At 42.1% G+C, this 25,339-nt stretch overlaps 1 protein-coding gene across 7 annotated transcripts in view; it reads left to right on the top strand.

The window, feature by feature from the left end:
- The window catches only part of LOC147176438 (membrane-associated guanylate kinase, WW and PDZ domain-containing protein 2-like), a 324,669-nt gene that overhangs the window by 243,431 nt on the left and 55,899 nt on the right, over nucleotides 1-25,339 (top strand). The window contains exon 3 of one of the 7 annotated variants that reach the window (XM_086072683.1): nucleotides 16,621-16,769. The exons of the other annotated variants lie outside the window; for them this stretch is intronic. Within the exon in view, the coding sequence (XP_085928809.1) occupies nucleotides 16,621-16,769 (149 nt within the window). The remainder of the gene's footprint in view (nucleotides 1-16,620; nucleotides 16,770-25,339) is intronic. 7 annotated transcript variants of the gene reach the window in all.

The following is a 25,339-nucleotide window of genomic DNA, read 5'->3' as shown; positions in this document are numbered from 1 at the left end:
AGTCAGACAATGCAAGCTGACCTTTCTAGCGGTATATTTAAAATGTTACAATGCTTGACCGGTGCAAGATGACTGGCACACAATTGCTGTCAGGTTGAATTCACTTTCAAGTTCACATTTGTATTCTCAGTTGCATCTGCATCTAATTCTGGCATTGACCAGAACTCGATCTACTTCTTGCTTTCGCATCTAAGATTCATGGGTAATGTAGTCCTACTACTATCTACTGTGGTTGCCACTCGCCAGTCAGACAATGCAAGCTGAACTTTCTAGTGGTATATTTTCACTGTTACAAAGTGTGACACATCCAGCTTCCAATTGGTGTTGGAACAGAGCAATAAAGGTTGGATAGTGCATTGGTTGTTTGGCGCTGTTGAACCAAGACAACATTTAGCATGAATCCCAACAGTCACCTGTACCCACCTAAGCGTACAAATATGATACATAGTTGCAGGGCTGTCAACTTTTGCCCAAACCCTGGAGTGAGACCACATGTACTGGGGCTACAAGATTGTATCCGGGTCCTCTGGTAGCCTGCACACCGGCCAATGATGTCATGCTATAAGGATAGAAGCGGCAATGTTTTGTGGCTTTGGAAATCAGATTGTGGTTAATGGATTTTCGAAGGGAAAACATGAACATGTTGTATGAAGAAGTATTATACATTACATGAATACATTGTATTATATGCATACACAATCTGCATACAATCTTGCAGCCCTATCTCATCTGGTACCAACAGTGGACAGAAAATGTCTGGGCATAAGCGGAAATGACGTAGGAGCTGGTTCGCCAATGTTGCAGTAATCCACATTTTCAACTAACAGATCAATTGTGCCATTTCAAACAGTAACAGAGCCAAAAGGATCAAATTTTATACACCATCAATAGAGTAAAGTAGACTAATAATTAAAACCTCAACAGTCAAAAAAAAAAAAAACTAAAAAAAATCTATATATATTATATACGTTATCATCTTTACTGGTATGACCCAAAGAAAATTTGAAGTAAATACAAAAATATCTATTGATAAACACAGACCCTGAGTACACCCCACCCACTCCCCTCTCTTTTTTCATACAGAAAAATATTTTTTTGTAGTTCTACATGTATTTCCTGTCATTGCTTACTGTAATCCAATCAAAAGTGAGCTCATACAGGGGTAGCCCACTGGCCAACTACATAATTACTGCGCTTCGATCAGAGGCTAGTGGGCTTTGGGGAGAGCACTTGAGAACATTGTCAATCATTTTGACAGTGGTGATTGTATGACTGATAAGAATGGTTGGTTAAGAGAGCCTTCTGCCGTATCTGCACGTTGGCTAGTGATCTCAGCTGTTGTTTGAAGACATCTGGGCATTTCTGATATTTTTGCAATGCAAGGTAATGCAAATGCTTCCTTTACACGGTGAAAACAATCATTGTATTGTATTGCTTTTGCCTGTGACTAGCATAAAAAACAGGCAGATTGTTATAGTCAAATTTCATCACATTTTCAAATCAATCCTCACACAAAGGAAATTACAATTATCCAGTCCAATAAAGCTTAAACTTGTCAATTAAGCACATACAACCAAAGATAATTTGGGGTTCTGCTATGGTGGGTTTGTGAACAATATACATATGTGACGATGACTATCTACACAGGTGCTCTTCTGGGAACTTCAAGGAGGATATAGCTTAAATGAAACCAATAGGCTGGTTCAGCTTTTTTTTTAAATAACTGCCCACATTTATTCAATATACAACAAAGTTTACTTCCCCCAAAATGTATTTTGTTCTGTTTCAGCCTTTGGTTGAAACTATAGCCTAAAAAAATAAAATAAAAATAACATTCAGAGATCTGGGGGAAAAAAAGAAAAAAAATGTCATCTACCCGTGTAGTGTGTTTTTGTGGAGCAAACAATATTCCAATTTCTTATCTGTTCGATGAGAAGATTTGAACAAACGGTGTCCTCAAGGTTGGCAAGATGTTCCATTGTCACTCCAACGTAGGTCAATCGTAGATCCACTGTCTGACTCCGAAATCAAACATCCCTCGACGAATAGTTGTCCATCAAATGGTTTCATCCGCTTCCATGAACAGGTATACAAAAAACAACAACCAGCATAAGCAGGGCGAATTATCACTCTCTATTAAAAGAATAGGCCTTTTACAATCACAGATTTAACCTCAAACTATTTGGGAATTTAACAGTTAAATTATAGCGCGCAATACTAATACATAAAACCACACAGTAGTATATACGTTTTCTGTAACACATATTCAGGATACACTTAGCTTTGTCAGTGCAAATGTTCATAAATCCTCCGACTGTTTTTTTCTTATAAACATCTCATCATAAATTCATTGTATTTTAATACATATAGCCCTAGTCCTAGCACTACACCATATATGGTGTAGTGGTCCCTGGAGAAGTGGGTATACTCTCAATTTTTACCTTTTTTTGTATTTTTTTTTAAGTAGTCCTGAAACATTTTCTCTTTTAGAAACGGTGACATGTAAGAATTAAAAATCTGTCACTTGTACTTTCTCACAATAATAAAATTATCATGACTTGTTAAGAACAGTCAGCAGCCTGAAATAATACAAACTGTATTTATCATGAGGCAAGCATAAAGTATGTTATAAAACAAATTACAATATTTAGAGAACAATGAACAAAAATTGTGAAAAACAGTCTGGTTTGACTTCAGTATTGTTTTGTGCTTAAACTACCACTTTTAATTTTACCGGTACTTAAAAATCACATAAAACTTATCTGGGGCATGTAGTTAGTGTGTAACCGGCAGCGTCCACCCCGGGAATCAAACCCACATCACAATCAATTATCCTGTGTACGAGGGCAAATCAGTTCACCTGAGCTAAATTTCTGGGTCACCATTGTGTGGCCTCCTCTGCCTCAGATTGGCTCATCAGTCCTCAAATGTCAAAAGTTAGCTAATCTAATCAGTGTAGGCAGAGGGTACCAACCAATTAAAGGCTGAGAAGAGTAGACCATGGCTGAACAGTGTACATCAGGGGGGATTAAGAAGTGGGTATACTCAATACTGACTGAAAAAGAAGTGGGTATACTCGGTATACCCTGGACTACACCTCTGCATATAGCAATTGACATATCAAGGATGATTACCACGGTGGCGTCAAAATGGCTCCTACAAGACAATAGCTTAGCTTAGCAACATTAGCGCAGCTTAGCACGGCAAATAATGAAGTCACTGGAGAATGCAAATTCAATGTACAGTCTTCTGCAAAACTCCAGGCTAACAGGTCTGGCTGAACCTTGTGTTTAACCTGCTGGGAAGACTTCGAACTTGACTTTAACAGTTTTTTTCTCTCTTCTGGTATCACGTAGCTTCTCACTTCGTAACTCTCTCACTTTGCGCACTCCATTACTTGCGTAACTTCCTCTCTTTCTCCCTCTCGGACTGATAAGACATTAGTTGCTTCTGCTCTCTGCTGGACAAAATCTGCTACTGCAGGTGATTAAAAAAATACAATTGAAGTGAACAACTTGAGTGGGTTAAACATACAATGTGTAAGTTTGTATGCACTACACAACACAACTTCTACAACGTGCGTGGAGATGCGTCTAAAAATAGAAACAATACAACAGGAGTCCAAGAACTGACCCTTGAGGGACCCCACATGTCATGGCCATTCGATCAGATTCAAAATTTCCAGTGGTTACAAAGTAACTCCTTTCCTCCAAGTAAGATCTGAACCATTTTAGGACTGTTCCATTTAACCCCATCCAAGTTTCCAGCCTGTTCAACAGTATATTATGATCATCTCTCTCTCTCTCTCTCTCTCTCTCTCTCTCTCTCTCTCTCTCTCTCTCTCTCTCTCTCTCTCTCTCTCTCTCTCTCTCTCTCTCTCTCTCTGAACAACAATTACTACATCTTCTCTTGCTCTTCATTATCTGCATTTCTCCAAGTAAACCTCAGTGCTGCCCAGCTTGTTATATAGTACAATGTGGTACTACACTAAAAGCGTACAACTCAGATTTCTGACTTGCTGGTAAGTTCAGAAAAAAGCAATGGATACTTTATTTTTTATTTTTTATTTTTTCTTAAGAGCTCAGTATTGTTCATTCGGTAATTTTACCGATTTGACATGTCATCATCATTGCTCTCTTTTTTTAATTTTTATTTTTTATTTTGTATGTGTGTGTGCGCGCGTGTGCGCGTGTGTGTGTGTGTGGGGGGGGTGCGTGCGTGCGTGCGTGTGTGCGTGCGTGTGAGTGTGTACTCATTAGTTCACCTAAAACCTATTAAAAATCCCATACCGTTCACCTAAACCGAATACTTCAGAATCCAGCTAGAGTCATGAGGTTGTCAGAAGACTCGAGGAAGGATCAAAGAAAAGAAAGGAAAGTGAAATCCAGCACCGACCAGACATTACCTACTACCCACCGGGTTACCAACCAGAGTCTTTCACCAACTCCAGAAACATCTAAATTCCAACAAATTAGGGAGACCTCAAGAGACCAAAGCAGAGACTGAGGAAAGGAAGGAAGGATAGATGAAGCAGAGTGAGATCCACAGACATCGGCCTCCACCGATTCAACGACAGGAGGAAGAAGCATATTGTGTTTGAATTTTGATAGATGCTGGTGTGGTGGATCTGGCATGCATGAAAACCTCCACCAAAGAGGGGAGCCGTCAACCCCGGCCAGGACAGAGCAAGCACAACCCCCCAGGGGCTCCCAGGCCAGGGCAGCGCCAAGGGACAACCCCCGGGCCCCGCAGGGGCCACCGGCCGGAGAGCAAACCCAGGAGCCAGGAGCGCCCCCCACCCCAACACGGCAGGCCCGCCAGGCACCCCACCGGCCTACAGCCCTCGCTCACAGGTGAAAACCATGACAAAAAGGCACAGAGCATTTTAGCCGTGCTTTGACCCACTTTATCCTAGGGCAGTAAAAGGGAGATAAATGGGAGACGGGATGGATGGCAACGAGGACTTGACAATTAACACGGGAAGAAGCTAGAAGGCGAAAGTGGAGTGGGAGAAAAGAAGAGACAAACGTAAAGACGTGCTTGCTCCACGTTTCTTGAGCCGAGCACAATTTGTGCTAAAGAACAGAGATGTCCGTTTGATTGAGTTACTTAACAGCCTGTTAATTTGACTGATTGTTTTAAATATATTTTTACAACCGGTCTGTGGATCCTCAGATTAAGATTTAGCCTAAAGACGGCCTTAATTATCCTTAAAAATGACACGTAACCCTTAAAGCTACCCTTCACGAGTCTTTAAAATGATCACAGCCACAATACATAGTGATGCTATGTTTTCTTTGGAAATAAATGAAAGTATTGCCTTTAACAAATTTGTAATTACTGGTTTGCATTTTTGCATTTAATGACGATGGGAATGAGCAAAAGCAACAGCTTTCATTGGTTTGTGTGTGTCTTTAGTGTGGATATTTTGTAAAAATGTGTTGTTGTTTTATCCCAATGGATGGTGTTACTTATTTTATAAACAAAAGGTCTGGAATAGTCTTAAATTAGGCCTTATTAAATGTCTTACATAATTTTCGTTGGCAAAAAAATACAAGAGGTGCGACAATTAATTAGTTAATCGACAACTGTTTTGATCGTCTAAGAGGCCCTGATTAACTTGCTCCAAAGCCTTCTAATTTCACCTTCTCAGCAATCAAGATTTTTATAGTCCTCCCTGAAAGCAGACTGATTAATTTTGTGTTCAATTAAAATATGACATTTGCAATCATGCTTGTTCTGTGGAAAACAATGATCAACATTTTTTCCTTTCTTCGACACCAACCAGTAATTGAATCATATTTGATGTTGTTGTTTGAAATTATTTTCTGTTTTTAATGAAAGGATAGAAGTTAAATTAATTAATTAATTACTTATTTGAAAAAAATTATCAACAGATTAATATTTTTTTTAATTGGCAAATGACTTCCGATGTCCTGGTGTCCTGTCAGCATTCTCTCTCAACATTCTCTCAACACCATGGACCGCAAAAGCTCCATTCATCGACACAAACAGGTCCATCAACCACAGCAAAAAATTTACTGCCATAGATGTTTTCTCTACCCCACCTGTCTACCCTCTCAGCCCCCTGGCGTGAATATGCCAGCTCTTACCCCTTCGAAGATCTGTGACCACTGCATCCGCTGGACCCAAACCATCGCTGATCGCAACGCTCTATGAAATCCTTTGAAGAGATGTTCTTTGACTCCCTGGTCACAGTAGGAGCAGCTCATACATCCGCTTTTGACACCGAATTGGACTCTACCGTACCTGTCCAATCCCTTGAAGATGACCGCTGCCGTAAATTGGGTGCAAAACCCCCAAAACCAAGTCCTGTTTCTTTCACCCTGAACCCAAAAATCCAATCCTTTATCGCCCATCAAGGTTGGCAAACTGTCCAAAAAATAAGTCGAGGAAATCACCTCATGCTGATCCTTCCCCTTCCCAAGAACTGCTGCTCTCCAACCGCTTCACCATGTTCCAAGAACATAACTTTCCCACGTTGAATCTGGACCACCTTTGCAAGGCGAGTGGTCGGGGATCGGGAACCAACCTGCCACTCTCCCCTGGTGTCTCCCCAGTGCCTAGCTGCCCATCTGCCCTGACCCCACCGCTGGCGGTCAGGTCCGGCCCACCTCGGGTGGCTTCCTCTCCACCACCTGCCGTGATTCCTCTGACTCCGCCATGCTCGCCACCATCCTGCGCTAAGCCCCGGCCCTCCTCTCTTCGTTCCTTCTTCCTGCTGCCCACCCTGATAGTCGGGGACTCTATCATTAAAAAAGTCAGCTTTTTGAACACGACCATCCGGTGCCTCTCAGGACCCACCGTCCCGGTGCGTCTGTATTAACTCCGGGGGCTACTGTGTTCTGCCCCACCATCCGTCCATCGTGTGTGGTGGTGCACATTGGGGTGAGCAATTTCGCTTGTCGCCACTCAGAACTCACAAAACTGGATTTGGTCGCCCTCTTTAAACTTTTAAAATATACGGATCTCTTTCTTAATATTGATGGATGCGGGATTTATGCAAGCACATGTAAACAAAAACTTAGGAGTTACCTTTGATCCAACTCTGACTTTTCAGCCTCATACCCAGCAGGAAATCACTAAGACAGCACTTTTCATCTACGTAATATAGCTAAAGATCGACCTCTTTTGTGTTTTCGAAATGCCCGGATTGTTCTACATGCTCTTGTTTCTTTAAGATTGGATTACTGTTATTTTCTCTCAGGCCTCCTGAACTGTAGTTCAGAATTTAGCTGCGAGAATCCTGACTAGAACAAATAGATACAGTCACATAACTGCTGCCTTAGCTTCAATGCACTGGTTGCCTATTCGGGCTGGAACTCATTTTAAGCTTGTTCTCGTAACTTTTAAGGCATTAAATGGTCTAGCTTCGTCATATCTGTAGGAACTACTCACTCCATACATTCCACCATGCCCTCTTCAAAATCACACCTTTTGTCATCCCTTTAGTCAATAAAAAGTTTGTTGGTTATAGGGCTTTCTCCTACCGTGCCCCATATTTATGGAATCATCTCTCATTGGATGTTAAAGAAACTACGGTGCCTGGCAAACATTTTTTCAACATTTTGGCACGGTACGACCACAAACATAAATATATTTCATTGAAATTTTATGTGGAAGTTAAACACAAAGTAGCACACTATTGTGAAGTGAAACGAAGTGAATATATTATTTCAAACTTGTTTTACAACTAAAAAACTGAAAAGTAGGGTGTGCAAAAGTATTCATCCCCCCGTAATTAATACTTTGCAGTGGGGTGCCACAAGATATACGTCACACAGCAACATGTCTACTGCTCTAAATCTACTAATTCTGTCTGAGAATTATATCCGTGGTGTCAAATTCACTGGTATAAATGTCGAAGAACATATAAATGTTCAATTAAGGAGATAGCTTAAGTGTTTGATGGCTGAAAAAAGACTATATGCCCTGTTTGTCATATCTGGTTGTCTTACGTCTTTGATAGTTGTTGGGGGTAAATTTTTATTGCTTTTTTGTGTTTGTAGCGATCGCAATTCTACTTGGAAATTCTTGGGCACAACCAACAAAACTTGCTAAACCTCAATTCTTTCAATTATTATATCCTTTCCGCTTATAAACCTCTTTCCTCAATTCAGGATAGGCCCTACAGATAAATTTTCATACATATCACAGCTGCACGAAAGGCAAAAAAATTAATAATCAGGCGGTAAGCAAGACAGGTCCGAACAACAGTGGCAACGCCATTTTAGCATTTTTACTCTGTATTTATTATTGTCGTCCGGCAGTCGGGGTAGTGCCAAGCGCCCAAAAATAAAAATAATATAAAGACAATTGCTTACCTCTTCGGGATGGCGGTGGCCGACAAGAGCATGATTATCATCATAGGAGTATGCATGCATGGCCCCCAACAAAATGTTTACTACATATGAAGGTGAAAGGCTTCACTTCGCTGGCGTTAAACAGCTCTTTTAGAAGTCCGCACAAGTTGATCCACGTTCACATTTGTGCCTCTGAAGTTTTGGCTTCGGGAAACGAATAAAGAATACATCCTTCATATGCGGACGGTCGTAATGTCTGGAGTCGTTTCTGCAAGTTCCATAACAGCTGTGTTTCCTCGGCATGTTTTTTTTCCGGCGATAAACGAGAACAAAACAAGCACTACTAGCATAGGTCGTCAATGAGTCGGCTTAATTTTTGACCTCCTTCCGGTTCAAGCTGCTGAAGTCATGTGACCTTATGGTCTAAAAATAGCATTTGTGCAGTACCCCATTACACCTTAAAGTATTTTGGGGTGTACCTCTATCTGTTTTGCACTTCTAGGGACTGACATTTTTGCCCATTCCTCCTTGCAAAACAGTTCCAGCTCAGCTAGGTTAGATGGAGAGCATTTGTGAAAACAGGTTCTCTTCCAAGATTGACCTGTATTTGGTGCCGTCCATCTTCCCTTCTACTCGCACCATCTTCTCTGTCCCTGCAGAAGAGAAGCACCCCAGAGCATGATGCTCCCACCACCATGTTTGACAGTGGGTATGTTGTGTTGAGACTAATGAGCAATGTTCTTGCGCCAAACTTAGCGTTCATCATGTAGGCCAAAACGTTCAATTTTGGTCTCATTTGACCACAGCACTTTCTTCCACTCGTCAGCGGCTTCTCCTACATGGCTGCATACATGACTTCTTGTGTCTCGCTTTTAGAAAGGGTTGTCTTGTTGCCACCCTTCCATACAGGCCAGATTTGTGCAGTACTCGGCTGATGGACAGATTTCCCTGCTGTGGATCTTTGCTGTTCATTTAAAATGATCAAAGGCATCTTAAGTCTCTGATGAGTGTCCTCCTTCGGTCAGAAACTTTGGAGGGACAGCCTTGTCTAGGTAAATTTGTGGTTGTTTGGTACTCCCTCCATTTATGGATGATTAATGGAACAGTACTCTGTGATGTTCAAAGCTTTTGAAATCTTTTTTTGTTTCCTTCTCCTGCTTTAAATCTGTCCACAATTTTGTCCCGGACCAACCTTGTGTGTTCTTTAGTCTTCATAATGCTTTTTTCTGTGCTGTGTGCTCTTAACAGACCTCTGACAGCACCACAGAACAGCTCCATTTATACTGAGACATGATTACACACATTACACTCCAGTCCAGTAGCGCTGACATGAAAGTTCCATCTGGGTATGCATTTACCACGTCCAGTTCTCATTGCAGAGAAGATCTTGTGAAGATCACTTAGGAACCAGTTTACCAGTTCCATATTGATGCACAGATTGTTGGTATAGCTAATTGTCGATTGTCCAGTATTCAGAACAGCTGCTTTTCGCAAGTGTAGTATCTGTTCTTTTGTACAATATTTGTGTTTGATCTATGTTGTTGATGTGCTGCCACTCGTGGTTAGGGAATATTGGGAGATGATTGGTGATGTCATTGATTGTCCACTTACTGTCTCATTTAACATGACATTAGTGAAGATATTATCTATTAGCGTGGCACTATGGGTTGTAATTCTTGTTGGTTGTGTAGTTAATGGGTGCAGCCCTAGTGAATTTGTCAATTAAGGATGTAACGATATCCATCATATCCAAACATCACGATACTATATTATCACGATATGAAGGTCACGATACGATCAATATCATGATATTGTGGAGAGGTTGGTGATACAAAAAAAGGTCACAATATAAAAAAAAGAGCTCATACTAAAAAAAAAAACACCCAATATTGTGCCTTTGTACATTACAGCAATGAAGAATATTATAAATATTATTTATAAAAAAAAGAGGGTGCTAGAACTGCACAAATGGAAATCAACCTAACCTTTTTAACAGATGTTCTGTTTTTAATATCGTGACATGACGATGACGATATATTGTGGCAGTTTTAATATTGCGATATCACGATACTGCCATTATCGTTACATCCCTAGTGTATTTTTGTTTGGGTTTAGCAGTTAAATATTCATATCACCACATGTCTCTTGCTTGCTATTAATTCTAGACAGTAATTTCTCTACACACTCAGTGAAGAGCTCAACCTTGGAATCTGGTGCTTGGTAAATACAACTTACAATTATATTTTTACCTTTTTGTCAGAGTAATTTCAATAGTTATATATTCCAAAAGATTATCAACCCTTGTCGACATATTATTTAATATGTCAAACTTGATGTTACTGTCAACAAACAGGGCGACCCCTCCTCCACCTTTGTCAGTTCTCTTCGAACATACTGTATTATATTCTTGATGGTCGAGGTCTAAGTTTTTGTTATCTTTCATCCATGTTTCAGAAACAGCTATAATATTGTTTGTTTTTTGTCAAACTGCTGTATGTAATCCTTGATGTGTCCAAAGTTAGTGTAGAGGCTCCTGCTGTTGAAGTGTATTAATGAGATCTTACCGTCCAGATTGGTTAATTTGTTGTATTCATATTCAGTATAGTGGTGGCACTTGTCCGTTCTGTTGTAAACATTTTTTATCAGGGTCAAAAATTCCATTAGAACCATTCAAGACACAATCCACAAATTGATGTTCCAGATTTGGATGTGATGAGAGTATAGAGTCAGAGTCATTAATTTGGGCCATATTTTTATTTTTTCTTTTATTTTTTTTTCTTTATAAAGAGCTCAGTATTGTTCATTCGGAAATGTCATCATCATTGCTCTTTATTTTTTATATATATATATATATATATATTTATTATTATTATTATTATATTTTTTATTTTATTTTATTTTATTTTTATTTTTTTTATTATAATTTTTTTTTGTGTGTGGGTGAGTATGTGTATGTGCGTGCGTGCGTGCGTGCGTGTGTGCGTGCGTGCGTGCGTGCGTGTATTTGTTAGCTCACCAAAAACCTATTAGAAAAAATCCCATACCGTTCACCTAAACCGAACACCGCCGTCAGGAGACCCGAGGGGACCAAAGAAAACCAAGGAAGGTGAAATCCAGCACCGACCAGACACCACCCACCGGGCCACCCACCAGAACTCCTCCCCAACCCAAGAAACATCCAGACCCCAACAAATCCAAAAAACAAAAAATCAGGGAGACCTCAAGAGACCGAAGGAGAGACCGAGAAAAGGAAGGAAGGACAGACGAAGCCGAGTGAGATCCACAGACACCAGCCTCCACCGATTCAATGACCTGAGGAGGAAACAGATTGTGTCTGAGTTTCGGTAGATGCTGGTGTGGTGGATCTGGCATGCATGAAAATCTCCACCAAAGAGGGGAGCCGTCGACCCCCGCCGGAACAGAGCAAGCGCAACACCTCAGGGCCCCCCAGGCCGCGGCAGCGCCAAAGGACGACCCCCGGGCCCCGCCAGGGCCACCAGCCGGAGAGCAAACCCAGGAGCAGGAGCGCCCCCCACCCCAACACGGCCCGCGCCCCCGACCCAACGCAGCAGGACGGAGCACTGCAGGCCCGCCAGGCACCCCACCGGCCCCCAACCCCCGCACCCCCCACGACCCCCCCGCCCCCCATCCACCCCCGCCACCCACCCCAACCCAGCCCCAGCCGTCCCCAATCCCCCAGACACCCCCCCACCCCCAGCCCCCCCCCCAACAAAGCCGCCCCCCCCGACCCCACCCCGACCAACCGGCAGCCCCCCAACCCCCGACCCCCAGCCCCCGGGGACCACCCGCACCCAGGCACCGGCGCCGAAGAGGGGCCGGACAGCGGAGCTGAGGGAGAGGCAGCAAGGGGGAGGAAGGGGGAGGGGAGAGGGAACCACCGGGCACCCCGGCGGCCCACAGGCCCCGAACCGCGTCGCCGGGCCCAGAGCGACGGACCGCGCCGGAACGGCGCCGCCCCAGACACCAGGGAAAGCCCCGCAACGCAGCACCCCCCAAGAGACCCAGGGAATGGCCAAGACGCAGCCGCCACCCAGCAGCCAACAGAGAGGCAGACCCGCCCACGCCCAGCCAGGGGGGACAGCACCCACAGAATTAACCCACTGGCATGCCGTGAATCCGAATATCAACCCCTGGTGCCCATCGGAGGCGAATCCGCTCGATCCCGCTGGCAGCAGCCGGGTTCCTGACTATAAAAACACAACCATTAGTTACAAATTGCCAAATACAGAAACATCAATGCAAGTTATCACGCTGCTGTGGCTCTCGCTAACAGGCAGAATTAAGATCCAGGTTTAGGTTAAAAAATTCTATATACGTAGACCATGTTTCTTTAAATTTTGACATTTGGTTTTTATTTGAGGCAGATATTTTTTCCATTAAAATGTGATTTATGAGGAGGTTAGACCATTGGTCGATATTCAGAGTTTGTTTATTTTTCCAGTTAACAAGAATTGTTTTTTTTGCGATAGTAAGGGCGACAAGTATAGATTGAAATTGTTTATGTGGTAAGTCAGTTGTTGTTAAGTCACCGAGCAAACACAAGTTTGGAGAGAACGGTATCCTACAGTCCAAGACAGCGGAAAGTTTTTCTAAGACTTTAGTCCAGAAACACATAACCGGAGTACATAACCATAAAGCATGAAAATAAGTGTCTGTAGTGTTTTGTAAACACTGGAGACAATTTGGGCCATATTTAACTTTCATCTACCTCCAGCTCTTGCACGTTTTTGATCAACCTGGTTTTCATCTGCTCTGGCGAGCTCCCAACCCTGTTTGAGGAGTGCAATTTTCCTCTTTCTATCGGTGAGCTTTATTAAGACCACTAGTGGTTTTCTCCCTCCAGATGTGGATGTGGTTCGATTCCACTGTTATTCCCAATTTTTGGAGTTTGACTATCACCTGTTGCTCTACTGTTTTGTTTTCAGAATTCAGATCAGGATCCTCCTTACTTCTTCTGGCCGCGGCTTGCGCATACGTGTGCGGCCTTTGATTCACTTCACGATTGTGTGGTACCTTGTGTTTAACTTTCACATAAAATTTCAATGAAATATATTTATGTTTGCGGTCGTACCGTGCAAAAATGTTGAAAAACTCAAGGGGTATAAATACTTTTGCAAGGCACTGTACCTCCATTGCAATTTTTAAATCCTGTCTTAAAATATACCTTTTTACTCAGTTTTTTGCCACAGTTTTGTCTGTGATTGTTTAATCATTGTCCTTTTGTGTTAGTTTTAAATGTTTCTTTTCTTTTTTTAGTACTTTACATGATTTTATTGTTAAGTGTTTTAATAGTGTGCCGCACAATACTCGTCACCACACATTCAATGTGGGGGGTCAATCTTGGCGGGTCAGTCATGCTAGATGCATGTAAACAGTCTACGAGCGAGATGTCTACTAAGCTAAACCTACTAATTCTGTCCAAGAATGATGCCCTGGTGCCAAATTCATTAATATAGACGTTGAAGAACATACTAATGTTCAATTGAAGAGATGGTTTGAGTGTAGAGGGCTGAAAAAGATGGGGAAAAGAGCCGACCTTATCCAGAGGTAAAGTTGTTTCTTTCTTTCAAAACATCATCCTACGCCACTGACTGACATTCTCCAGTTTCAACAAGCTATCCTTTACCACCATGCCACGAGTTATATGAAAGGCAAAAATATATATATAATCAGGCCGTAAGCAAGACAGGTTTGAACAACAATGGCAAAGCCATTTTAGCATTTTTTCCTCTTCATTCATTATTGACGTCCGGCAGTCGGAGTAGTGCCAAACGGCACACAAAAAAAGAAGAAAATCGCTTACCTTTTCGGGACAGGCGGTGGCCGGCATGATTGTCATCGTAGGAGCATGCATGCATGGCCCCCAACAAAATGTTTACTACATATGAAGGTGAAAGGCTTCACTTTGCTGCCGTTAAAAAATTGCAAAAATTGTTCACATTTATCCCTCTGAGATTTTGGCTTTGGGAAACTAATTTAAAAAAACACATCCTTCATATGTGGACGATCGTAGTGTCTGAAGTCCTTTCTGCAAGTTCCATAGCGGCAGTGCTTACACTGCATGTTTGTTTGTTTTTCGAGATAAAGGAGAACAAAAACAAGCAGTACTAGCATGGATCGCCTGCGAGCGTGCTTCTATGTTGACCCCCTTCCTTTTATTGTTGGAACCATGTTCGTGACAAAAAATTATTGAGAAGCACTGGTTTATTGCAAAGAAGAACTGGCTTACAAACCAGCATGTCTATGTGCTAATTTGTTATAGCTTACCACTGCTAATTACAATGCATTGTGATAAGTAATCAAGGATATACACGTAAGTAATCAAGAATAAAATTTCTGTTGCTTTATTGAACAGTCACTCAAGCACATTCATACACTAGCTGCTATGGCCATAAATGACGCCAAGGGACTTGCCTGCTTAACTGACAATAGCTTAATACACTCTCATTTGCTGAGTCTCACGTCACTCGACAGGTTAGGCCCCACCTTTTAAAGCCACACACAATCAAAGTCACAAATACTTGTGTGTTGATGAGGATGGTGAGAAAAATACAGCACACCTGCACCTCACATGCACATTTTGTATTGGTATTATGCATAAAGATGTTTTAAATATAATTTAAAAAATGATGGTCGCTGCTTTGTGAACATTTGTCTGTCGCGGGTTCTGGTTGGGAATCACCGATCATCAATAAACATAATGTAACTCAGGTATAAATTTAAGTTAAGAAGTCAAATCTACTTTTGGAGACTGATAAAATAGAGTAATAAGGAAATAACATTTGTTTAAAACCAACTGAAAAGAGGAAGATGCTTATTGTATGGTATTGTATTGTATACAGAAATACAGAGGGAACTGAGGAACGACTGTACACTTCTGATTCTACAAGGAGATCTGAGAGCAACAGACAGCCACCAAAACGCTTTGACTATACCAAACTACGGAAGCCTATAGTATCACTGGTGCAGTCATTCCTGCAAGGGCTGACCCCTCGAGTTTTAACCATTTAGTTATTGCCATGCACAGGGACGTGCATGAGTTCAGGAGGGGAGGGTGTAACCCAGGTATAAATTTAAGTTAAGAAGTAAAATCTACTTTTGGAGACTGAGAAAATAGAGTAATAAAGAAATAACATTTGTTTAAAACCAACTGAAAAGAGGAAGATGCTTATTGTATGGTATTGTATTGTATTTTTATTGTAAAAACTAATTTTCACAAGTGCACTTGAAGCCAAACCCCCAAACACCCCCCCACCCCCACCCCCCGTGCCCTCAGCTAATCAGAAGCAGCATAGGTCACATTCAGCCTATGGATGGAGAGGTTAGTTTTGGCGCGCTTCCGCTCTAGTACTTCCTCTTTTACTTCGCGAGTGACGTGACGCAGTTACAAGGAGGTGAAGCAGCGACACAAGCAGAAAGTTTAAAAAGCTATTTGAGTAGATTTGTCTTCTTCTTTGAGCAGTAGCTAGTCCAAACGCAGGTTGGAGCGGAGCTAATACTGCATAGTGGAGAAACTTCACCCCCCCCCCCCCCCCCCACACACACATTTTCTTTTCTTGTACGTAGTGAGAGCGTTCGACGGCGCCCAGCCTTCAACGCATTCTGCAACGGTGAGCAACGTGTTTTGCTACTTAGCTATTTGTCTGTTAAAACAAGTTAACTGTATAAAAGAAGCTGTGAAGTAGAGTAAATTACACTTTCAGTTGCCAAACGAAAGGGGAATGTTTTTGTTTTGTTTTACAATGCAATTGATATTGAGTGAATATTTGTATTTCCAACTGTGAATTGATGCAGATAAAGATGTGAATTTTTAGTGCAACTCTTCATTATATTAGAAGGCCTATAATGTAAGAAGAGTAATTAAGTACGCTAGTGTTTTGAAATCTCTTATTGAGCTAACTTCATATGGAAAATGTGATGTTATTTACATTTTGTCAATTTAAATTTTAATAAGCTGTATGTGATGTTTTGGACAATTTAGACCAATTCGTAAAGGAACAATATGTGAATGTTTATGGTTACCTATCATGATATATGATCAAATACAACTGTGAATTACTGATTCTAGGAGTCTTTTAATGGTTGAGAGTTAAATATGTCTACTCTTTATAATTGAAGATTGATATTGAACTGTTGCAAAACAAAACGGAACTGAGAATTGGTACTGAATTACAAAGTTTTAGACAATATATAGCACATGGTATTGATATTTGAAGCCTTTAGTAATTTTGTATTGAATATAGATTAATAGATACAAATGCAACCCTGTCTTTAGGTCAGGTTTTTTGGTATGGACGAATCTAAGGACCAGTCCACGATTCTGGATCACCTCTGAATGGCGAGCTAACCCAAGAACCCTCGAGGAGAAAGAAACACACACACAAAAAACACATCTTCATATTCCCTGCTGGATGGTTCGTCGTGGTAGGACAAACATTTCATCATCTTTTGGATTTACCCTTGGACGTGACAAACAGTCACACAGGACAAGTGAACTTTATAGAAAGGGCCCCAACAATTTAAGTTTAATTAAAAAGGCTGAGCTATTTTTTTGGTGCGCACAATTTTCTTTCAATTTATTATTTTCCATACGAATTGTTTTTTTCCATCTTGTAACAATACATGCGTTGCTACGCTACTGTTAATCTGTGTTGTGTCATTATTGTTGCTCAAACACATGGCTCCATAAGAATCTGGGTTCTTCTGATGCTAGTCCAAATTTGTCAAATCTTAATTTAAAGATCTATTTCATTGTTATCTCACTTAATCTGAGGTGGGTTACAGCTCTGGCGAGCTAGCCAGGAGTCATTTGATTTGTGCAACAATATAGAAATCAGATTCGGAATGGATGGTGGTATAAATTCTGCTGTCACGGACTTTGTTCAAAAGTCTGGCATACAAATTCCGAATGCAGTGATTGTTAGTGGGCTAACACAGATAGCTGATCAAGATGAACAGATAGTTGACGATCTAAAGAAATATGGCAAAATTGAGAGATTCATTGTTGTTGATGACCCATTGTCTGAACTTTATCAAAACCTGATCGTTGAGTATTCAAGTGGTTCTGCCTTAGAAATTTTCAAACCTTATTTACCCTATGTGCATAGAGTGCAGGGGAATCCCTCCATTACCTATGAGATAAAGACACTAAGCAGTGTGTACGCAACAAAAACTTGCAGGAATGTTACCAAAACATATTTGGCTGAACTCAAAGAGATGGCTAAGCGTAGTGGCAAGGATTATGGTGATGTGTTGAAAGAGGTGATGTTTCAGATCAGTGAAGATATTGACCACATGCAACCACAGTTGAAAACCCCCCCTCCTCATGTACATGAAGCAATTTACGTAACTCCATCACCTATCGCCAATGTGCAACAGCCTCTCAAATCAACCTTAGATGGTTCACCAAGTAGTTGTGGCTTTGGAACCACCGAACCTGCTCCCCTCACTAATGAAAGAAAAGCGCTATCCCTTTCAGCAAGTGATATGAACCCACCTTAAATCCAAAAGGTTGTGGTTGAGCACATTGTACGGAAACAGGATGCGCTCTCACACGTGCAATCACCAGTAAGAATCCGCTCTTTTTCTGGAAAAATCCCCAGACCTAATAATGAAACGGACTATGATACTTGGCGCTCACACATTGAATTCCTCTAAAACAAAAAACAGCTATTTTAAGATGTCGTCAAAGGGCTACGACATGAGTCACTTCCTGCTGCCTATCTGCAGATACTGGATTCAGCTTTTGGCGCTGTGGAAGATGGTGAGGAACTTTTCGCTCGATTTCTGAACACTCTGCAAGATCCAGGTGAGAGATCCTCTGCTTACCTTCAGCGGCTGCAACGAGTGCTACACTTAGCCATAAAAAGAGGCGGAGTTGCACACAAAGAAGTAGACAGACATCTCCTTAAGCAGTTCTGCAGGAAATGTTGGGATAACACCTTGCTCAGCACACTGCAACTCGAACAAAAGAAAAGCAGCCCACCCTCATTTTCGGACCTCTTGTTGATGATACGCTCTGAAGAAGACAGGCAACAAACAAAAGGCAGCCTAATGAAAAAACATGGGTTCTACTAAGCAAAAAGTCAAATTTCAATTTCATAATGCATATACATGTGTGCAAGAAAAGAACCCAGACAGCAGCGTTGATGCTTTTGAGGACTTAAGAAAGCAGGTGTCTAGTCTACAGAGCCAACTAACCTCACTCGTGTTACAAAAAAGGTCAAAAGGTGCTGACGATAAGGGGACAGTTGGGAAATTTCAGAGCAAGGAATCAGAACCACGTGATGCAAAGAACAATGTGCAAGGACAGATGAAAAAAAAAAAAACAAACAAACCCAAACCATGATATTGCTTTACCTGCGGGGAAGATGGACATATTGCTCCAGCTTGCATGAACATGCCAAACCCAGCTTTAGTGACTGAAAAGAAACAGCATCTTGAGGAGAAACGACGCAAATGGGAAGCACAGAATGCTTCCAACCTTTCTTTAAACTAACAAGTCTCTGTTGTGGGACAAACAGGGGCTGAGAAAGGTCAAGAATGTCCCCCGGTTAGCAAAGTCAAGATTCAAACCTGTTCTAGTCTGACACATGCATGTCGAAACCAACCTTTCCGACTTCCCAAGCATTTGGTTGGCACCAAAAGTACAGCCAGAGTCACAGTAAGAGGCAACAAAGTCAACAGTCTCCTGGACTCAGCCTCACAAGTCACGACATTACCCGAGTTGTTTTATAAACAGTACCTTTCAGATGAGGAGATAAAGCCTCTTCATGACATCTTAGAGGTGGAGGTGGCCAATGGGCAAATAGTGCCTTACTTAGGCTATATAGAGATGGCCATAACTTTTCCAAGAGACTTTACTGGGGTGCCAATTGAGGTAAATACACTCGCTGTGGTCGTCCCTGACGATTCACAGTTGCTCCTGTTGATTGGCACAAACACCCTAGATGTACTATTTGACATCTACTCAGAAGCCACATCTCATCAGCCCCTTCCCTATGGCTACCGTGCAGTCTTCAAAATCATCCAGTTAAGACGAAAGCAGGCAAGCAACAACCACCAGGGTGTTGTGAAAATAGAAGGCCATAACCCACAAGTCATCCCAGCTGGTAAAACTATGGTGGTGGAGGGCGTAGCTCTGGCTGTCAGTTGTCAAAATGAGAAATCAGTTGTGGTCGAGTATCCTTTATCGTCCCCCTTGCCGGGTGGTCTGCAAGTAAGAACTGGCCTAGATGACTTTCCCCAGCTACGACTCCACAAGCTGCCTGTAATTATAAGCAATGAGTCTGACCATGATGTTGTCCTTCCCACAAGGTGTACCATTGCAGAGATCAGTTCATACCAGAGCATCCTCTTGAAAGAACACAGCATCGCCAAGCAATCACAAACCCTGCAAGAGTCCCCAAACCTTCAGTCTTCCCGAGGGTCCACCTTGCACTTTAATTTCAATGACTCCCCAATTCCATCTGAGTGGAAAGAACGCATCACTCAGCAACTTAACAACATGCCTGACTTGTTTGCACATCATGACTTGGACTTTGGCCGCACTGATGAGGTGAGACACCGTATCACACTTTCAGATAACACGCCCTTCAAACAGCGTGCTCGTCCAATCCACCCACAGGACATGGATGCTGTCCGAAAACACCTCCAAGAGCTCCTTGCCGCCGGAGTCATCAGAGAGTCAGATTCGCCATTTTCGTCACCAATAGTGGTGGTCAGGAAAAAGAATGGCCAGGTCCGGTTGTGCAGGGATTATAGACGTCTTAATCTTCAAACCATAAAAGATACATATAACCTCCCAAAGCTTGAAGACACCTTTTTCAGCACTCCATGGCTCACAGTGGTTCTCTGTCCTTGATTTAAAGTCAGGGTATTACCAGATTGAAGTTGAGGATGCGGATAAACCCAAAACAGCTTTTGTTTGTCCTCTCGGCTTCTGGGAGTTTAATTGCATGCCTCAAGGAGTGACTAATGCGCCAAGCACCTTTGAAAGGCTGATGGAAAGGTGCATGGGAAACATGCATTTGAAAGATGCACTGGTCTTCCTTGATGATATCATCGTGTTCTCAAAGACTCTTGAGGAGCATGAGGAGCTGCTAATGAAGGTGCTGACTCGCCTCCGAGAGTATGGGTTAAAACTGTCACCAGAGAAATGTGTCTTCTTCCAGACGTCAGTCCGCTATCTGGGGCATGTAATCTCTCGAAACGGGGTTGAGACAGATCCCGAGAAGATTTCGGCTCTTAAGACGTGGCCTGTCCCCCAAACCCTGCGACAGCTGAAATCCTTCCTCGGTTTTGTTGGCTACTATAGGAGGTTTGTAAAGGGCTACTCTGGCATAGTGAAGCCTCTTCATCATTTAACCTCAGGTTACCCAACTCCTCATAAGAAATCAAAACTAAGATCAACAAAACCAAATCAGGAAGCAGACGAATACTACAACCCAAAGGAGGTCTTTGGACATCGTTGGTCGCCTGACTGTCAACAAGCCTTCGAGACAGTCAACCTGTGCTAGCTTTTGCTGATCCTCAGAAACCTTATATACTTCACACTGATGCTAGTACTACTGGGCTCGGTGCTGTTTTATATCAAGAACAGGAGGGGCAGCTCCGGGTCATAAGCTATGCAAGCCGGGGTTTGTCAAGAGGTGAGAACCGCTATCCAGCACACAAGTTAGAGTTTTTGGCACTCAAATGGTCGGTGACTGAGAAGTTAAGCGATTACCTGTATGGCAACCACTTCACCGTTGTAACCGATAGTAATCCGCTGACGTATATACTGACTTCAGCAAGACTTGATGCAACCAGCTACAGATGGTTGGCAACCCTATCCACCTTCTCATTTAGACTCCTCTATCCTCCAGGGAAACAAAATGGTGATGCAGATGGATTATCCCGCAGACCACATGGAGAGCTGTCAGATGATGTCAAATCTCAAAAAGAGAGAGCGCGCATACGACAGTTCACCCAGGATCACCTGTCTGATCTAAAATAATTTTATGCAATGCATCAGTCTGTAGTGCAAGCAATTTGTGAGAGACAGCTCGTCTACAGTGTCAGTCCTGCTGAGGATGGTGTTGCTTTGGTTGAAAGTTTTGCCACATCCGCTAGGGCTGTGTCCAACAGCTATGGACAAGAAAATCAGCTTGAGGGCTTCCAGCTATTCCATATCTGACTGAGACAGAACTAGCTGACATACAAAGAGCTGATCAATGTATAAAACATGTCATCGACCAGATCGCGCAAGGGTTCACCCCACCACCTACATTGCGTAGCCAACTTCCCGAGCTTCCACCCTTGCTCAGAGAGCTGAATCACCTTCAACTTCTCAATAACGTCCTGTACAGACAACGCCAAGTAGGGTCCCAAACTATCTATCAACTTGTTCTCCCAACAGAACTTCGTGACACAGTCCTTACCAGTTTGCACAACCATATGGGTCACAAGATCCCGATTTTATTGACCGAAAATGGCTATGGATGTGGGGGGGAAAGTGCGGACATGTGGTAGGTGTGTGCGGAGGAAGGCACAACCAAAGAGAGCGGCTCCTCTGGTCAACATTAACACCACCAGACCCCTTGAACTCCTTTGTATGGACTTCCTTTCTCTTGAGCCTGATAAAAGTGGGACGAAGGATATACTTGTAATCACAGACCACTTTACTAAGTTTGCAGTTGCCATTCCAACACCAAACCAAAAGGCCTGCACAGTGGCAAAGTGCCTATGGGAGAATTTTATGGTACACTATGGAATCCCAGAAAAGTTACACAGCGACCAAAGGCCAGATTTTGAATCTCGCACCATCAAATAGCTCTGCCAGGTAGCTGGGATCCACAAGGTCCGGACAACCCCGTATCACCCTAGGTGTAACCCTGTGGAGCAATTTAATCGCACCCTACTCGACATGTTAGGAACTCTCCAAGATAGTGAGAAATCTTGTTGGCGTGATCATGTAAGACCTCTAGTCCACGCCTACAACTGCAGCAGAAATTATGTGACTGGCTTCACTCCATACGAATTGATGTTCGGGCACCAGCCTCGCTTGCCAATCGACTTGGCGTTTGGGTTGCCAGTCCAGGGGACCTACCACTCATCACACTCAGAGTATGTGCGAAATCTCAAATCACGTGCGAAATCTCAAATCATGTCTCAAAGAGAGCTACACAATAGCTTTAGGCAATGCTGCAAAGGTAGCTGAGAAAAACAAAACAAGATTTGACAGACATGTAACTGCCTCTGACTTGCAGACTGGAGATCGAGTGCTAGTCAGGAATGTTCTTATACGAGGCAAACACAAGATTTCAGATAAGTGGGAATCAATTGTTCATGTGGTAGTGGAGCTAACAGGCACACTCCCATCAACCCCAAAAATGACGATGGTCCTGTAAGGACTTTACACAGGGACTAATTGCTCCCATGTGGGTACTTGCTTGATGAAGGAAACACAGCCTTTCCAGAAGCAAAAACAGTGCAGACCAAAAACCCGTGCAAACCCCACTATTGAGGAAGAGCATTCTTCAGATGAAGAAGATGAAATACTCATCCCGTTTTATCCATCCTCTACAGTCCATGTTCAATCAGGTCCAATTGTTGGGTCGGATACATAACTTGCTGATCCTTCAGGCAAAAATCCTGCTGAGAGTCCTGTAAATATGCAAGATAATGATGGAACATCTGAAATTGACAACCCACCCGACATGTAAGACAGTTCTTCCGCTCAACCCCTGAAGCCCACTGAGCCTACCAACAATCAAAATAACGCTCAGTACTCGCTTTTTGATGGAGACGAATTAAAGGAACCGACGAGTGGAACACTCTCGTGTGAAATTGGCTCACCTGAGAATGAACACCCTGAAGAGTAGGGGTGTTAGAAAAAATCAATTCGGCAATATATCGCAATATTACAGCGTGCAATTCTCGAATCGATTCGGCCGCATAAATGCCGAATCGATTTTTAAACATCCATTTTTTAATGGGAATATTCAACAAAACGTCTTACTTAGGGTTAGGATTCACACATTAAGCATGGAAGAATGTTATATTAATGGAACATTAAGCCTTAATATTTTATTTCAGTGCTGTTCAAACATGAAACAGACTGTTTGTTAAATGCACTGGCTCTGGATAAGCTTTAATTTTCAGATAAATAAATACATTTTCATATAAATTTTACATGTAGAAGTTTACTGATTAGTATTTTCTAAATTTGAGGAAAAAATCACAATAATCAATTTATAGATTCGTATTGGGATTAATCTAATCGAATTGTGCCCTATGAATCATGATACGTATCAAATCGCCAGGTACTAGGCAATTCACACCCCTACTGAAGAGTCTAACAACTTACCTGATGGCAATGACAAAGACAGCCGTGATGAACAGCTCCTAGTACCATCAGAAGTATCGGAAAGTGATGACAAAAGAGAAGATGCTACAAGTACAGACCTCGTGGAGGGGAAACATGAGGGACCAGTGAAAGTGGAAACAAATACAGAGGGAACTGAGGAATGACTGTACACTTCTGATTCTACGAGGAGATCTGAGAGCAACAGACAGCCACCAAAACGCTTTGACTATACCAAACTACGGAAGCCTATAGTATCACTGGTGCAGTCATTCCTGCAAGGGCTGACCCCTCGAGTTTTAACCATTTAGTTATTGCCATGCACAGGGACGTGCATGAGTTCAGGAGGGGAGGGTGTAACCCAGGTATAAATTTAAGTTAAGAAGTAAAATCTACTTTTGGAGACTGAGAAAATAGAGTAATAAAGAAATAACATTTGTTTAAACCAACTGAAAAGAGGAAGATGCTTATTGTATGGTATTGTATTGTATTTGTGCACTTGAAGGCCCCCCGTGCCCTCAGCCAATCAGAAGCAGCATAGGTCACATTCAGCCTATGGATGGAGAGGTTAGTTTTGTCGCACTTCCGCTCTAGTACTTCCTCGCGAGTGACGTTACGCAGTTACAAGGAGGTGAAGCAGCGACACAAGCAGAAAGTTTAAAAAGCTATTTGAGTAGATTTGAGACCCGCTTACTCTTACTTAGTACTTCTTTGAGCAGTAGCTAGTCCAAACGCAGGTTGGACCGGAGCTAATACTGCATAGTGGAGAACCCCCCCCCCCCCCCCCAATTTTATTTTCTTGTACGTAGTGAGAGCGTTCCACGGCGCCCAGTCTTCAACGCATACTGCAACGGTGAGCAACGTGTTTTGCTACTTAGCTACTTGTCTGTTAAAACAAGTTAACTGTATAAAATAAGCTGTGAAGTAGAGTAAATTACACTTTCAGTTGCCAAACAAAAGGGGAATGTTTTTGTTTTACAATGCAATTGATGTTGAGTGGATATTTGTATTTCCAACTGTGAATTGATGCAGATAAAGAGGTGAATTTTTAGTGCAGCTCTTCATTATATTAGAAGGCCTATAATGTAAGAAGAGTAATTAAGTACGCTAGTGTTTTGAAATCTCTTATTGAGCTGACTTCATATGGCAAATGTGATGTTATTTACATTTTGTCAATTTTAATTTTAATAAGCTGTATGTGATGTATTGGACAATTTAGACCAATTCGTAAAGGAACTATGTGAATGTTTATGGTTACCTACCATGATATATGATCAAATACTACTGTGAATTACTGATTCTAGGAGTATTTTAATGGTTGAGAGTTAAATGTGTCTACTCTTTATAATTGAAGATTGATATTGAACTGTTGTACAACAAAACGGAACTGAGAATTGGTACTGAATTACAAGGTTTTAGACAATATGTAGCACATGGTATTGATATTTGAAGCCTTTAGTAATTTTGTATTGAATATAGGTTAATAGATACAAATGCAACCCTGTCTTTAGGTCAGGTATTTTGGTACGGACGAATCTAAGGACCAGTCCACGATTCTGGATCACCTCTGAATGGCGAGCTAACCCAAGAACCCTCGAGAAGAAAGAAACACACAAGAAAAAACACATCTTCATACTCCCTGCTAGAC

This window comes from Leptonotus elevatus, chromosome 4 (genome assembly GCF_054856555.1).
Source record: "Leptonotus elevatus isolate MCC_2025b chromosome 4, RoL_Lele_1.0, whole genome shotgun sequence".
Taxonomy (NCBI): Eukaryota; Metazoa; Chordata; class Actinopteri; order Syngnathiformes; family Syngnathidae; genus Leptonotus; species Leptonotus elevatus.
The sequence above is the reverse complement of the archived record's forward strand: the minus strand, read 5'-3'. Positions and strand labels throughout refer to the sequence as shown.